Here is a 12,349-nt window from a genome sequence, read left to right as displayed (position 1 = left end):
GGAGAGCTACAGAAGGGGGCATGGCAGCAAGTTATGGGGGGGGCAGGGAGGCAGAGGGAGCTACAGGAGGGCAGGGTAGTGGGCGGAGAGCTACAGGAGGGTGGCAGCGAGCTACTGGTGAGCTACTGGTGCACATATTTGTGTGCAGGGCTACTAGCTTATATATAAACTAGAGGCCCAGTGCACAAAATTCATGCACTCAGTGGGGGTCCCTCAGCCTGGCCTGCACCCTCTCACAGTCTGGGAATCCTTGGGGGATGTCTGACTGACAGCAGTCGGATATCCTTAGCGCTGCCATGGAGGCGGGAGAGGCTCTCGCCACTGCTGCTGTGCTCACCAGCTGTGAGCCCGACTTCTGGCTGAGCAGCGCTCCTCCTGTGGGAGCGCACTGACCACCAACGGGCAACTCCTGCGTTGAGTGTCTGCCCCCTGGTGGTCAGTGTGCATCATAGCGACCCCTGTTTGGTTGATTTGCCTATTAGCCTTTTATTATATAGGATATACATTTAATATAAATGTAATTAGTATTTAATATTTAATATAAAAGTTAATAATACATTTTATACATTAAATGTGTATATATATATATATATATATATATATATATAATCCCACTTCATATCCTATATTATAAAAGGGCGCAGGCCGGGCTGAGGAACCCCCTCACCACCCAGTGCATGAATGTCGAGCACAGGGCCTCTAGTATAATTTATATATTAAATGTAAATATATCTATAAGCCCATGATATATGTTGATATGTGTATATATGAAAGCTTTCAAAGACAGTCAAAACCCTAATCTCTGCTGGTAGGAGTCAACACTGACATCCTTCATATCATATCATACCTACTAGTAAAATGTACCTAACTTTGACTCAAAAAAAAAATCCCAATTCTGAAAGTTATATGAAGGGAAGAATCATAAGTGGACACAATATACAAGAGTCAACATGATGGGACAATTAGAGAATGAACCTTAGATATGCAGCCTCAATACACCTCTTAATGTTGAACCCCAGTCCAGACAAATGGCCCTGTCACAGATCTCCCACACTCCACCCTGCCCCCAGCATCTCTGAGCAAGAAACTGCTCTCTGGTAACAGTCTGGCTCCCAGGAAAGAGAGGTGTGAACTACACAGGCCCAGGTTCCCATTCCGAATATATCTATAAGGTAAGTCACTATACCCCCCAAAAAAGGCCAGAACCATTACCAGAGAGCAATGAAGGAACCCTCAGGGAGTGGTGACTAGTGCTCTCTCATAACATATCATAATGTTTATAACATGGAAAATACGGGAACAATCGGTGTATCCAACAGGAAAGCAATGGATAGGTAAACCTTGATGGAGCCCCATGAAAAGGTACTTAAGTCATTAAAATTACCCTAGCCAATTTGGCTCAGAGGATAGAGCATCAAGGTTTCCAGGTTTGATTCCAGTCAAGGGCACATGCCTGGGTTGTAGGCTCAATCCCCAGTAGGGGGTGTGCAGGAGGCAGCTGATCAATGATACTCTTTCATCATTGATGTTTCTATCTCTCTCTCCCCCTCTCCCTTCCTCTTTGAAATCAATACAAATTTATTTTTTTTAAGTCACTAAAATTCATGTTGAAGATAAACACTTGCTGACATGGCAAGAGGACATAACATTATATAACATTGCCCATGCCAGAGAGGTATGTGGTTATCTCTGTGTGATGGAATTATTGGTGATTGACTTTGTTTGCTTTTCTGTTTTATAAATTTTCTCCATTCAATACATAATCTTTGAGCAACTGGAAAATAGAGAAAAAATATTTTAAACAAAGATTTTTTTCCTTATTTAACCATAAATTAGGCAATGAAAAGAATATGTGTTTGTATGTATGTGTGCAGGTGTAAGAGATCTGCCCCCAACTTTTGCTCTAATGATAGAATTTAGAGAAGCAAGAGTGGCCTAGGGGACAGTGAAGAGAGGGAATCACAGGTTGGTTTCATGTATGAAAATCTTGGTTTTGCTATGTGCCTAGTAATTAACTGTGTGTTCATCTGTATCTGCAGGGGTGAGGGAAAGGGGAGTGATATTGACCTGGGGTCTACTATGACAAGTTGTAATTCCTCCATGAGAAGTTTCTTCATAAAATGTAGTCTGTGGTCATTATTGCATAAGGTTTAATGTCCAAGACAACATTCCGTTTTTTTTCAGTGACTATTATAAATACTTTTGTGACCTCTACTGGCCATGGCTGGTAAAGCCTACACTTTCTTTAGGAGCGTGGTCAATTATGCAAATTTGTGAAGAAGCAGGGGAGAGAGGAGGGAAGATTGCTATCAAATACTTTTGCTCATTTAAAAATTACATACACACTGAAACTGGTTTGACTCAGTGGATAGAGGGTAGGCCTGCAGACTGAAGGGTCCCAGGTTCGATTCCGGTCAAGGGCATGTACCCTGGTTGCGGGCACATCCCCAGTAGGAGATGTGCAGGAGGCAGCTGATCGATGTTTCTAACTCTCTTTCCCTTCCTCTCTGTAAAAAATCAATAAAATATATTTTTTATTAATAAAAAAATAAAATAAAAATTATATACTGCCCAACCAGTGTGGCTCAGTAGTTGAGCTTCAAACTATAAACCAGGAAGTTATGGTTTGATTCCCTGTCAGGGCACATGCCTGGGTTGCGGGCTCAATCCCCAGTGTGGGGCATGAAGGAGGCAGCTGATCAATGATTCTCTTTCATCATTGATTTTTCTATCTCTGTCTCTCTCCCTCTCCCTTTCTCTCTGAAATCAATATATTTAAAATAAATAAAAAAACATGTATTCAATTGTACTTGCCTTTAACCAGATAGATGAATTACATATAGCAGATACATGACTGAAAATAACACTAACAAGGAAGTGGAACTAAATACATGATTCCTTAGCCCTTTTCAATTTAGCCCTTATATTTCCTTGAAATAGCAAAGAATTTTCCTCTGAATTGCAAATGGCTTCGTGATTAAGAAGAAGAATTCTGGAAGGAAAATACAAATGGACAAAAAGAGAATGAAGCGTTAACAAAAGGTTTTAAAATTTTGTCTTGAAGACAAAACACAGCCAAAATGGTATTGTAACGTGAACTTGACCAAACACATATAAAGAAATGTACTAAAAAGACAATAATAAAAATGGTGTAGCACTAATTTCAGATCAGTAATAACGTGGGAATAGAAAAAATTATGTGGGAATCCAGTGTGTGCGTGTGTGTGTGTGTGTGTGTGTGTGTGCCATTTACGTCAACGGCCAGATCTGGCACTAGGCTACTGGATTCTGTTATCTCTTATTTTAAAATAAGAAAGATTAAAAACTGAGGTGCTAGATATCTTTTATGCAGATGGAAAAAATATAAACCCTAGGGTCACCCTAGAGAAGTGGTATAATGTAGTGAATCATAAGGAACTGTGAAAAATAATATGAATGAAGCCACTTAAAAATGAAGTTGGAGCTGAGATCTCAGATGAACTGCCTTGAACTTCTTATTCCTCAAATCTTTGGAAGCTCAAAACCAGGCAAAACAACCTTTTGACTGGGCCTACAGCAGCACTGTATTCCAAACAAGTATTTACAATGATAACAGGAAAGCAGAGATTGTAACCACTGGACTGAAATTTAAACGCATTCTTTAGAATTAGCGTCACTGTGTTCGTTGAACTGCACCTACAGAAAGTCCTTTTCTCTATTCATATAATTATTCCCCTTTCCTTTCTCATAAATACCCCTTGCCTTCACCCCCCAATTAAATAAAACACCATTTGGGTTTCTGCCTACATCGCTGCTTCCCAGAATTACAATTCTTTTTGGATCTCAAAGGCTTATTGCCTCTCATCTACCCTTTTTTATTTTTAGGTTAACGGAACCAAATTGCTACATGAATCCAGGTTTTCTCAGCATTGTAATCCCCAGAGAAAACACCCGCTCCTGCCGCCCTTATCTAGGAAAAGACCCCAGATTGGATGCTGACCCCAAAGCGACAAGGGGAGCCCTTCCGGACCAGCAGGGGCCGGAACCCACGCGCAGAGGTTTGAGTTTCTTCCGCTTCCGCGGGGTCTCTCTGCGGAAGGGACTGGCGCAAACGCAACTTCCTGCCCGATTGGGCTGTAAAGGCGAATCCCTGCGGGGCGGTAGAGCACCGCACTCGGGGTCAAGGTAACCCCCGTGGTCGCTGTGGGGAGCCCGGCGCGGCTGGACACGCGTAGCCATGTGGCGTCAGCTGGCCCGCGCCAGTGCGCCTCTCCTGCGAGTGCCTTTATCAGGTCAGAGGCCCCCTGGGTCGCGCAGGCAGCCCCCCTTTCCGCCCCATCCCTAGTCCTGTGGGTCTCAGACTCAGAGAACGCCCTGCAGGTGGTTGCTGAAGCGCTGGTCTGGGCTACGCTTTGCTGCCGCTCTTCCTGCAAAAGGGTCCCAGTCGCCTATCGGGGTTGGCGCCGAGAGACCCCCGGCTGGTCTCTTCGGGCGCCTGAGCCCCGTTTGGTGGAACTCGCGTCCCACCCTTCAAGATGCATCTGTCAGGAGCGTCTTTGGCCCTGGCCTTGTCGCCTTCCTGGTCTACTTTGATTTGTCTTTGTAGGTTCTTGGGCAGCCCCACCCGCCAGTGCTGGCCTCAAGACGCTGCTCCCGGTGCCGACTTACGAGGGTGAGCGCTGGTTTGTCGTTTTCATGTTTGTAGGCCTTTTCTCTGCTGGAATCCAGCGGAGGGTAAGCGAAGACGAAGGACTGTGCTATCTCCATTCACTCGTTCAGTAAATATATATTGAGGGCATACTATATGCCAAACAGTGCTCTAAATACTAGAGCTAAATCAAAGAACAAGAGACCCCAAAAGGTCCCTGCTTTTAAGCAAATACATGATGGGATAGCTCTCCCAGGGCCCACCCCTTAGCGAGGGCTAATTGGCCTCAAATTTAGACTTTTGCTCTTCTCTCCAAATAAGATTACACATATTTGCAGTCACTTAACAAGATTATGTGAAAAGCATTCATTTGTTAAATGTAAATATTTAAGGTGAGTCACAATTTTGTAAATCTTATTTACATTTCTTCTTTTAAAATATATTGGAAATCTCAAAATATTAAAGGAACCTCTGAGAGCCTTATCTTTTGTTAATCTGCATGTTCGGGAAGTATGTATGGACTTGTAGGGCAGAGAAAGCATTACTGTTTCTCTGTAGCTTCATATAGAAACTTGGGGGTGGGGAGGTAGAGGAGAGGGGACAGTTTTTGTAGCTCTGAATAGCCTGTTAATAATTTGACATTTCATTGAAGTCTCCTGTTTTATATTTTACTCCACTGTAGACCCATGTTTGTTTTACTGTAGAAATGTTTTAAATGACTTACAAGTTAACTTTTTTTTAAATATATTTTTATAGATTTCAGAGAGGAAGGGGGAGGGAGAGAGAGAAACATCAATGAGAGAATCATTGATTGGCTGTCTCCTGCATACCCCCTATGGGAACTGAGCCCACAACCCTGGGCATGTGCCCTTGACCAGAATCAAACCCTGGACCCTTCAGTCCAAAAACGCTCTATCCACTGAACTCAAACCAACCAGGGCCAAGTTAACCAGAGGCCCAGTGCATGAAATTCATGCACGGGTAGGGTCCCTAGGCCTGGCCAGCAATCAGGGCCTTCTGGCTGCTGGCCGGGTCCTTCCTTTGTTCCGTGCCGCCCCCTGGTGGTCAGCACATGTCATAGCGAGCTATCGAACTCCCAAGGGGACACTTTGCATATTAGCCTTTTATATGTATAGACAGACATGATAAAGATGTAGTGTATGTTGACCTGCATTTCAGCACACCTACCCTCACCCAGCAAGCTGTTGCATATTGTAGGGTATGTGCAAATCTCACCTTTAAAAGCCCCTGCCTAAGTAAAGGAAAGAGCATTGATCACAGAAGTCTTAGATTTTAAGTTCCCCAAGAATGGAGCAGAGCAAAGTTGGATATTTTCATGTACAATATAGTATTCTCTCTACTACCCCCATTAACATCCAGAGAGGTAGTTTAGTTTTGTTTCAGTTTTTTAGGTGTCATACTGTCTGGCTTTGCTGTTTTAACTGGATGACCCTGACCAAATATAAAATGTCTCTAGGCCTCAAGTTCCTCTTCTATAAAATGGAGATTAAAAATACTACCTGCCTCATGTTCTGTTTCTTGATCTGGGTGATATTTATTTGAGTGTGTTTACACATTCTTTTTGTGACAATTCACTGTGCTGTGCATCTGGGGGGGGGGGGGGGGGGCGCTTTGATATATATGTGTAAAACCTTAAAAAGTTCAAAAAAATTTAAAAGAAAGCCCTAAAAAATACCAAGGCTATAAAGTTGTTTTAAAAGATTAAGTAAGATAATGGATGTAAAGCATTCATCTAAATTCCAACACTAAGTAAAAAAAAAAAGAAAAAAGAAAGAAAAGAAATGTTGGCTAGTGTTATTCTGTGAGTCTTGCATCTCTATACTGCAGTGGTTCTCAACCTTGGCTGCACATTAGAATCACCTGGGAATCTTTTTAAAATCCTGATTTCTGGGCCTCATCATCCAGAAATTCTATTTCTTTGTTACTAATGTTGTGGCCCCACCCCATAGCAAAGAAACAGAATTTCCGGAGGATGAGGCCCAGAAATCAGGATTTTAAAAAGACTCCCAGGTGATTCTAATGTGCAGTCAAGGTTGAGAACCACTGCTATACTGTCTCAAACGGTCCCTTTTAGAGTGTTAGGCACAGAATAGGCCAATGATGGCGAACCTTTTGAGCTCCGCGTGTCAGCATTTTGAAAAACCCTAACTTAACTCTGGGGCCGTGTCACATATAGAAATTTTTTTATATTTGCAACCATAGTAAAACAAAGATTTATATTTTTGATATTTATTTTATATATTTAAATGCCATTTAACAAAAAATCAACCAAAAAAATGAGTTCGAATGTCACCTCTGACACACGTGTCATAGGTTTGCCATCACTGGAATAGGCAATTAATGAATGCATTTTGGTTTGAAGGCTAAAACTTTGCTACCTTCAGAAGTTTAACAACATTCACATTGATCATTGTCATAGCCAAAGGATTCCAATAATAAAAGCATCCACAAGAAAAACCTAACATACTTTAGAACTATTATTCCAAAGTAACTTTTATTTAAGACTTTCACCTGATTGCTTCAAATTTTTCTAGAAAGAAAATTAATCTTTTGAGATGTGTAGTATCACTTATTCTTAATTATCCATGTTCCTTTTAGATGTTTCCATTCCTGAAAGGCCCAAGCTTAGATTTGTTGAAAGGATGCCACTTGTGCCAAAAGTGCGAAGAGAACCTAAAAACTTGCGTGACATACGGGGACCTTCAACTGAAGATACTGAGTTCACAGAAGGCAATTTTGCAATCTTGGTGAGTTCAGCGGCAAGCAGCTCTAGGGTGGAAGCCAGGGATTAACATAATCTCATACTCTTCGAGTCTCTTCCTTCACAGGTTTTATTAAAATTGCCACCAGTTGTTCTTTAAACTGATGTGCAACACCCAGTAAATATTTGAATTATTATTCTTTTTTAATGTAGAGTGAAAATAATGTAAAAGCAGGGGGGGAAGAGGCTACCTAATTTATCCCATAATCATGAGATCTTTGCAGGCCTCTGGAAAAATAAAACTATCCACTATTTAGGATGTGAGACAGCTGTTTCCTTACTTACTGAGTAGCTTCCATGAAGACTTGATGTCTGTAGCAGCTAAAAGGATGTGAACTAGGCTTTATTTCCCATCAGGCAGCCAAAGCGATGTTTTAAAGTCCTCTTCCCACAACCCCAAGATCAGCCCCTGCCTGACTACCTCTCAGACCCTCCTGTCCACTCTCACCTGCCCATTCCTCACTACTCCAGCCTCTCTGGCTTCTCACACTCCAAGCCTTCACCTACACCAGTGGTCGGCAAACTGCCACTCGCGAGCCATATGCGGCTCTTTGGCCCCTTGAGTGTGGCTCTTCCACAAAATACTGACTTCTGTGCATGGGCCATGAAGTTTCAATCGCACTGTACATGCGCGCCCGCACGTGGTATTTTGTGGAAGAGCCACACTCAAGGGGCCAAACTGCCGCATGTGGCTCACGAGCCACAGTTTGCCAACCACTGACCTACACCATTCTCTGCCTGGAATACTTGTCTTTTTTTCCTTTGGTTAGTTCTTACTGTTATGGCCTCACTCAGTTTTAAATGTCACCTCCTCAAAGAAGCCTTTCCTGGCTACCCATTGAAGTGGGCCCTTGTTCTCATTTCTTACTCAGTCCTAGGCTTTCCATGGTACTTATTATAACTCTTATTTTCATTTGTATGTTGAAGCCACAGTTGCTATAAAAGAAGACATAAGAATAGAGCCCATCTAAGATATCTAAATCCCCATGTGCTTCTAATTCTCCCATTCACTTTTAGGCACTGGGTGGTGGTTACCTCCACTGGGGCCATTTTGAAATGATGCGCCTGACGATCAACCGCTCTATGGACCCCAAGAACATGTTTGCTTTATGGCGAGTACCAGCCCCTTTCAAGCCTATCACCCGCAAGGGTATGGGACAGCGTATGGGGGGCGGCAAAGGCGCCATTGACCACTATGTGACTCCTGTGAAGACTGGCCGCCTCATAGTAGAGATGGGTGGACGCTGTGAATTCAAAGAGGTACAAGGTTTCCTCAACCAGGTTGCCCACAAATTGCCCTTCCCAGCAAAGGCTGTGAGCCGTGAAACCCTAGAGAAGATGCGGAAAGCTCAAGAGGAACGAGAGCGTAACAACCAAAACCCCTGGACCTTTGAGCGCATAGCCACTGCCAACATGCTAGGGATACGGAAAGTACTGAGCCCATATGACCTGACCCAGAAGGGGCGATACTGGGGCAAATTCTACCTGCCTGAACGTGTGTAGTGAGAATATGAGAAATAAATGTACAGAGAGAAGGAATCTACATATTTGTGCCCCTCAGTTACCTTGAAAGTCTGGGTAGCTCTGATATCATAACCAAGGAGCCGCATACGAGTGCTATAGATGAAAGTGCATTATATTTATATTAAAAGTTTCAGTATCACCTCTGGTTATAACTTCTCATTGGTTACTCTTAATCCCTTAAATGATTAAGAAAGAGGCCTGATGGACTTGGGAGCTCTGGTCCTCCCTGGCCATGTGGTGAACATCTTCAGGACTAAAGCAGGTGTTTGCATCTCCCACCTCTGATGCAAGTCAGACTTAGTATCTGTACTTCCTTTTATATGTACACACTTCAGGAGCTAGTTTCTAAGACCTTTTACTAGTTATAAATATAAACTAACATTTTTTAAAAAGCAAAGAAATAGAATGACAGTGTATGGGTTAATTCAACAAATATTTACTCAATGCCCAGCTACCCATCTTCTCTCGATCTTGGGGGTTGGGGGCAGGTACTGGGAACACACTCTTGCCTTTTAGCAAAAGGAACTGAAAAACAAAAGTTAGAATTGTGTGGCCTTTCCTAGGTCTGAAACTGTTTAAGGAGGAAGAGTACCTGGCTCTATCTTTGTATCCCTGTGGGTTCTAGTACAGTGCAGTGTGTCAACAGGACTTGAATAGTTATTGCTGTATAAATGAGGGCCCCATGGTTCCAGCTTCCTATTTGCATTTGCCAAGATTAATCTGTTTTTCAGGACTAGCCAGCAATTCTCTATCCATTCTTCATGCTAAAGGAAATACAAATTGATAGAAACATGAAATCATTTGCTTTTATGCATATAAGCATAACTAATGGACATAAGACACTGGGGGGTAAGGGAGGGCAGGGGATTGTCAAGGGCGGGGGGGGGGAGGGGGGAGGACACATATGTAATACCCTTTGTAATACTTATTATAACATTTTTTTAAAGAATTTTAAAAAAAGAAAAAGAAATCATTTGCTTTTGAAAGTGGGTAGAATAAAATGTCAAATATTTTTATCCCACTTTCTTAAAAAGTTGACATCTCCCACAAAGAAAATAATTTACTTTCAAAAGTACAAATTTATGTAAACAGTTGAATGGTCCTTAAAAGTTGTATGCTATTTTTAATGTATTTTTAATCACTTGAAATATCACTAAATTGCATAGAACAAATGTGAACCTTGAATTGGGGACAGTGTTTGGAACAGTTTCTTGTACACACATTGCTGCACAGTTTCAGTTAGCAATGTGGATTGGGTAAGAAGGAAGTGAGTGATAGCCACACTTCACCTTTCTGACCTAACATCTTCATCTCCTTCTTTAGGATTCATAGAGCACACTATTGATGACTTAGGAGTTCAACCAAAGTATAAACCTGTTTTGTTTTGGATCCATGTTCAGTTATTAAACCACAACCCTGGGACCAACCATCTTAGCAGGGTGAGAGACTGTTGATGGCTCCATCATCCATAGGGAAAGGACTTTACAGTATAAGTTGTAAGGGGGATCCTGTTTTGTTTTTACATAAGTAGATCAACCCATTCCAGGCATTTTATGCAGCCTCTGATACTAATAAACCATTTTCCATTGGTGGCTTAAAGGGTTTAAGAGTGAAATCCAAAGGCTTATGAATAGAAAGCAGAGTTTAGTTACAGGTAATTAAGTCAACAGATAGTGGAGCACCTCTAAGTGGCCAGCATTGTGCTAAAACTGAGGACAGCAGTGAACAAGACATGCCTGGTGCCTATCATTAGGCACTTCACTTTAAAGACTAGAGGGCCCTGAAGAAGGAAGCAGATGTAGGGTTGGTCAAAGGCGAGACTTAGAAGAACCTGAAGAGCAGAAGTAACAAGTGCCCAACCCTGATCAATTGATCCTGATGAACTGGGTGTGCTACAATATTTGCTTTTATTTCCTGAAGAGGTGCCTGTTACCCTGCAGTCCATTGCTTCAAACCAGCTACGTATTTCTGTACTCCCTGTTCCTTCACCACTACCCGCTGCCCAACTCTGTATTGTCATAATGTCTCCCTTTGCATAACTTTCAGTAGGTGTTTGACTGATGCCCTGTGTTATAAGAGGTTTCATAATGGAAAGAGGAGTCACTGTTGAGGAATCCTTAGTGAGAAGTGATGGCACCACAGAGGTGGACGGAGGATTAAAAATGCCAGTCGAGGATCCACCTGTGAGGGCTGAAGGAGATAATAGAAAGTGGAGGGGGAAAGTCAAAGATTATACAGCAAGTTGTTCAAGGTCAGGATCACAAATCCCTTTTCTGCAGGGGCAATGGGCTACTCACAAGGCTACGTTAATATGTCCTAACCTTGTAAAGGAGAAAATTTATTTACATGAGGTTTACTATGTGGCCCTTTTCCAAAGAGTTTAGGGTGCTTCTAATACAAGAACTGATTATCCTTTGGCCATCTCTAGATGGCAAGGCCCACATTTTGCTGCAGTGGACCAGTGGTCGGCAAACCATGGCTCGCGAGCCACATGCGGCTCTTTGGCCCCTTGAGTGTGGCTCTTCCACAAAATACCACGTGATGGCGCACACGTACAGTGCGATTGAAACTTCGTGGGCCAAGTCGGTTTTCTGCCTGGGCGAGTCTATTTTGAAGAAGTGGCGTTAGAAGAAGTGGGGGGTGTCGGTTGGGTCGGGCGACGGGAGACACGGCGCAGGCGGGCCGCGGGAGGTACGTTCGCTAAGGTCGACCCCTTCCAACTCTCCCATCCACACTCATCTATCTGAAACAAGTATACAAGACGAGTGTGGATGGGAGAGTTGGAAGGGGTCGACCTTAGCAAACGTACCTCAATCAGATTGAGGACATTTTTAGCAAAGGCCAGCTTAGGAATACCCTAATTAAGTTAATAACAATGTACCTACCTATATAGTTTAAATTTAAAAAATTTGGCTCTCAAAAGAAATTTCAGTTGTACTGTTGATATTTGGCTCTGTTGACTAATGAGTTTGCCGACCCCTGAAGTAGACCAACACCCTTAGAGGAAGCATTCTTCTACCAGACCAGATTGCCACCTTTGTCTCCCTATCTACCTACTACCATGCATCCCTCACTCACTTTTCTCACTATGAAGCATCTCTCTCATTAGCTTTCTCCAAACTTCATCTATTCTAACACCTAATCCCACCCAGACTTTGGTGACAAACAATGAATGCCCTCAGGACACACCCATTTCACGTAAGTGAAAGCAGGCCTGACCCTCCCCACAGATGGCTCACCTTTTTCAGGCAAATATGCCCCCAATGGTAGAAGCTAAGATGATCGCAAGGATGATACAGCAGATCATGATCATGATCTTCTTCTGCTCATCCAGACGAAGAGAGAAAAAGCACATGAGAAACAACATCACTGTGCAGACAGAGTTCCCATGGAAGGTAGACAACGTGGATCAGGAC

At 42.7% G+C, this 12,349-nt stretch overlaps 2 protein-coding genes across 3 annotated transcripts in view; one reads left to right on the top strand and one right to left on the bottom strand.

The window, feature by feature from the left end:
* Positions 1 to 4,108: 4,108 nt before the first annotated feature.
* Positions 4,109 to 9,072, top strand: MRPL16 (mitochondrial ribosomal protein L16). The gene is made up of 4 exons (XM_070428086.1): positions 4,109 to 4,271; positions 4,586 to 4,651; positions 7,247 to 7,395; positions 8,427 to 9,072. Exons 1-4 carry the CDS (start codon positions 4,217 to 4,219, stop codon positions 8,910 to 8,912), a joined length of 756 nt encoding a protein of 251 aa, XP_070284187.1. The 5' UTR covers positions 4,109 to 4,216; the 3' UTR covers positions 8,913 to 9,072.
* STX3 (syntaxin 3) overlaps positions 8,104 to 12,349 on the bottom strand; it is a 46,044-nt gene continuing 41,798 nt past the window's right edge. Inside the window, exons 10-11 of one of the 2 annotated variants that reach the window (XM_070428083.1) lie at positions 12,173 to 12,255; positions 11,039 to 11,123 (exon numbers count right to left, since the gene is read on the bottom strand). In XM_070428083.1, coding sequence (XP_070284184.1) covers positions 12,178 to 12,255 — 78 coding nt within the window. In that variant the 3' untranslated portion in view covers positions 11,039 to 11,123; positions 12,173 to 12,177. Of the gene's footprint in view, positions 11,124 to 12,172; positions 12,256 to 12,349 lie in introns of both variants that reach the window. The other variant, XM_070428081.1, reaches the window with a different exon arrangement.

The sequence above is a fragment of the Myotis yumanensis genome, unplaced genomic scaffold (assembly GCF_028538775.1).
Source record: "Myotis yumanensis isolate MYYU_CA2020_CCGP unplaced genomic scaffold, mMyoYum1.0.hap1 SCAF_10, whole genome shotgun sequence".
Classification (NCBI taxonomy): Eukaryota; Metazoa; Chordata; class Mammalia; order Chiroptera; family Vespertilionidae; genus Myotis; species Myotis yumanensis.
The sequence above is the reverse complement of the archived record's forward strand: the minus strand, read 5'-3'. Positions and strand labels throughout refer to the sequence as shown.